General features: G+C 36.5%; 1 protein-coding gene across 1 annotated transcript in view; it reads right to left on the reverse strand.

The window, feature by feature from the left end:
- LOC115160081 (uncharacterized) overlaps positions 1–1760 on the reverse strand; it is a 16942-nt gene extending 15182 nt beyond the window's left edge. Inside the window, exons 1-2 of the mRNA XM_029710371.1 lie at positions 1691–1760; positions 1503–1601 (exon numbers count right to left, since the gene is read on the reverse strand). Of these exons, the coding sequence (XP_029566231.1) occupies positions 1503–1540 (38 nt within the window). The 5' untranslated portion in view covers positions 1541–1601; positions 1691–1760. The remainder of the gene's footprint in view (positions 1–1502; positions 1602–1690) is intronic.
- Positions 1761–4087: the final 2327 nt, after the last annotated feature.

The following is a 4087-nucleotide window of genomic DNA, read 5'->3' on the forward strand; positions in this document are numbered from 1 at the left end:
AGAAGTTTGGAAATTGCTCCCAAGGATGAACCAGACTTGTGGAGGACTACTATTGTTTTTCTGAGATCTTGGCTGATTTCTTTTGATTCTCCCATAATGTCAAGCAAAGAGGCACTGAGTTTGAAGGTAGGCCTTGAAATACATCCACGGGTACACCTCCAATTGACTCAAATGATGTCAATTAGCCTGTCAGAAGCTTCTAAAGCCATGACATCATTTTCTGGAATTTTCCAAGCTGTTTAAAGGCACATTCAATTTAGTGTATGTAAACTTCTGACCCACTGGAATTGTGATACAGTGAATTATAAGTGAAATAATCTGTCTGTAAACAATTGTTGGAAAAATTACTTGTGTCATGCACAAAGTAGATGTCCTAACCGACTTGCCAAAACTATAGTTTGTTAACAATACATTTGTGGAGTGGTTGAAAAACCAGTTTTAATGACTCCAACCTAAGTGTATGTAAACTTCCGACTTCAACTGTGTATATATATAAACATACATTTATACGGCAGTGGAAAACTACTGAGAAAACAAAAACCTTTCAAGTATACAACTTATCTTGTTGCATCTTCCAAGCTTTGGAAACAAAATTTGCAACCAGGAATATTTATTTCCTAAATAGCCATTTAAGTTTTTCTTCATCTTTACTCCAGAAGAGTTCATGTTTTCTTTGCAACATTTAGTCGAACAGTATAGCTCTTAAATCATCATATAAAGTACAATAAACTAAGAAGGTCAGTTTATTCTCAACCCCCCTTAAACCACAGACAGTACATTGTCACTCTTCCTCATCTAAGGCATTGAACCTACCTACTTCAATTGCCAGAGGCAGTATCCCGGTTCTCAACTGGGCACACAAGGACCTTTGGTTTCTGGTTAGGTGGGAGGTGACATAAGGTTCTGGATCATAGCCGTTTTTGATCTGGTTGTAAGTTCAGAGTTTTGGTTTTATCCATTTGTCTTTGTAGCTCAGGGTTAACTTGTGTTTGATCAGGTTGATATTGCATCTTAACTTGTTTCTAAATATGTGTTGTAGATCAGCTTTCTTGAATATGTAATTGACTTCCTTTCTCCAGGGTAGTGGTGTGTTTTATCTCAGTTTAAAAACGTTTTTGTTATTCTGTCCTCTGACAAACTAAAAAGACGGTTCCATAACCAAATCATTTAACCCTCTGCCTTTTGTCACTGGTCTCATCCCATGTCTCCTTGAATAGCAAGGCTTGGGGCAAACTTATACACTTCCCAGAAAACATTATATGGCTTTTTCTTATAGAGAGCTGCTTTGAATTCTTTAAGCAGCATAGTTCAGTGTAGGACACATACAGTATTGTACATTTACCATGTACGATAGTTAGGACGTTGTGTTCCTTTAAGCTCCTTTTGTAGCGTCAAAAATCCACAGTCTCTTAAAATCAATAGCTTAAACCCTTCTCTAATAAAATTCAACAGAGGTAGTCTTGTTATCGCTCGACTATGGACAGCCCCTCTCTCTGACTCACCTCCTACTCACGACTCCAGGGTCTCCCTCAGGCTCCATATAGTCTAATGTCTCTTTAAGACTATGCTGCTCAGAGAGATCTCTCAATCAGGAAGGCTACCTAGACAACACAAACATAATACATTAATACTGTATGTGCAACAATGCAATAACAATTTCAACCTCAAAAACCTATTTTCTCATACTCACTGAGCTCAGTTCTTCAGCACCCTTAGTCCCCCTGATCTTCCTATGTTAATGGCGTATTAAACCTTTTAAATGGGCGGAGTCGGCTGACAGATACTGTTGACAGACAGTGGCTTCATATTCAACTTTGGCCTTCGAATGTCCCAAGGATCCCACATAGCACTAACCATAAGTGAATCTAACTTAACTACACCAAAAACATGAAGGGACTTGGGGAGTCATTTTTTTCTGAACACTAAAGCCAGTCAGTCTATCCGAAGTCTAATAACAATTCTGAAATGTAATTCTTCAGTATGTTACAACTGACCTACAGATTCCTCCCTTCAGAAGATATTTTAGGAAAGCAGCAAAATATTTCTTGACACTACAATTTTAGACACAATTGTTATCACATATCATTACAAGGTTTTGCATAAAGCATCTGTTTGACTCAGAGATGTTTTATAATCAGTAGTTTAACATTAAGTTCTGGGATAGTAAAAGTTTATGGGTTGGTTGTAATCGTGGCGTATAATCAGTGGTAAAACTGAACCTTGCTCAGGGTTTGGCCTGAGGGTTTGACCTAGTTATAAATGTACCGTGTAGGCTAATTAGGTTGTCCCGTTCCTTTAAGCTACTTTCGTAGTGTCCAAAATCCACCACTTTTCAAATCAATAGCTCAGAACATGTAGGGACTTGGGGAGTCATTTTGTCTAGAACCACTCAGTCTGTCCTAATAACAACTTTGAAATGAACTTGTTCAGTACATAAAAACACTGCTTTGTATTTGTATTTATTATAGATCACTATTAGTCCCTGCCAAGGCAGCAGCTACTCTTCCTGAGGTCCAGCAACATTAAGGCAGTACTCCATGTTCAAGAACGGCCTTTTTCCCTTTATTCAAATTACAACCTTTCACTTTCGGGTTATTTTAAAATGAAAATCATCTCCAAAATATTGCTATTTTATAACAAGCCATAGAAAGTTGGTTGCAATTTCAGTTTAATCGACCACAAAAGACAGAACAAATATTACAACAAATATTATGGTTAAACTGAAATATACTAATTGATAAAAACAAAATAAAAACGAAATAATCTTTGTAAATTATATCATAAATAGGACTGGTGCGTTATGTCACACATGCAGCTAACAAAAATGTAAGGAATCGTCTGCTCTACTCAAAACTACAATCAACATTACCGCAAAAATGGAAGAGGCAAGTGGAAGGGGGAGAAAGTAAGGAACTTGTCTGTCGACCCTGGATTAAAGCCCAAAATTGGTTAAAGAAAATTGTGATAAATAAAAAAGTTTCATTTAAGGACCAAAAAATTGGCAGCTGTGCTATATAGATTGCAAAATAGTTGGGAAGAGATTTTTTATGTACCGATTCCATGGCACATGGTTTATGAACTGATACAAAAGTGTTTATATTGAAATTATTATATTCAATTATTTCTCACGTCCTGACCAGTAAAAGGGGTTATTTGTTATTGTAGTTTGGTCAGGGCGTGGCAGGGGGTGTTTGTTTTGTGTGTTTCGTTTTTTTTTAAATTTATGTTCTATATTTTCTATGTTTATTCTTGTTCTCTATTTCTATGTTGTGTTTTTCAATGACCTCCAATTAGAGGAAGCTGGTTGTCGTTGTCTCTAATTGGAGGCCATATTTAAGTGTGTTCGTTTTTCACTTGTGTTTGTGGGTGGTTGTTTCCGGTATAGTCTGTGCACCTTACTGGACTGTTTTCGTCGTTTGTTTTGTTTAAGTGTTTTTTTCCTTTAATAAATAGGAAGATGAGCACTTTACCCGCTGCATTTTGGTCCACTCCTTACGACGAACGTGACATTCTTGCAACGAATAGAATGTTATATGCATGGGGGATACAACCATCCCAGCTCTACAGATTTTTCTGCAAAGAGACAGAATCATTAGATCATTTATTTTGGTACTGTCCATATGTAGCTTGTTTTTGGTCACAGGTTCAGGAATTGCTGAAGAATTGCAACATTTACCTAGAGCTAACTCTGCAAAAAGCACTGCTGGCTGATTTAAAAAGTCATAGTCAATCAATAATATAATAATACTGTTAGCAAAAAAATGTATCTTAAATGTACAATCTGTAGAAGCTATGAGAATAGAAAGGTTCAGAACTTTTGTGAAACATCACAGCACAGTTGAAAAATATATGGCAAATAGAAATCAAAACTGGATGGTGTTCAGAGATACAGTTGAAGTCGAAAGTTCACATACACTTAGGTTGGAGTCCTTAAAACTCGTTTTTCAACCACTCCACACATTTCTTGCTAACAAACTATAGTTTTGGCAAGTCGGTTAGGACATCTACTTTGTGCATGACACAAGTCATCTTTCCAACAATTGTTTACAGACAGATTATTTCACTTATAATTCACTGTATCACAATT

The sequence above is a fragment of the Salmo trutta genome, chromosome 23, assembly GCF_901001165.1.
Source record: "Salmo trutta chromosome 23, fSalTru1.1, whole genome shotgun sequence".
Lineage (NCBI taxonomy): Eukaryota > Metazoa > Chordata > Actinopteri > Salmoniformes > Salmonidae > Salmo > Salmo trutta.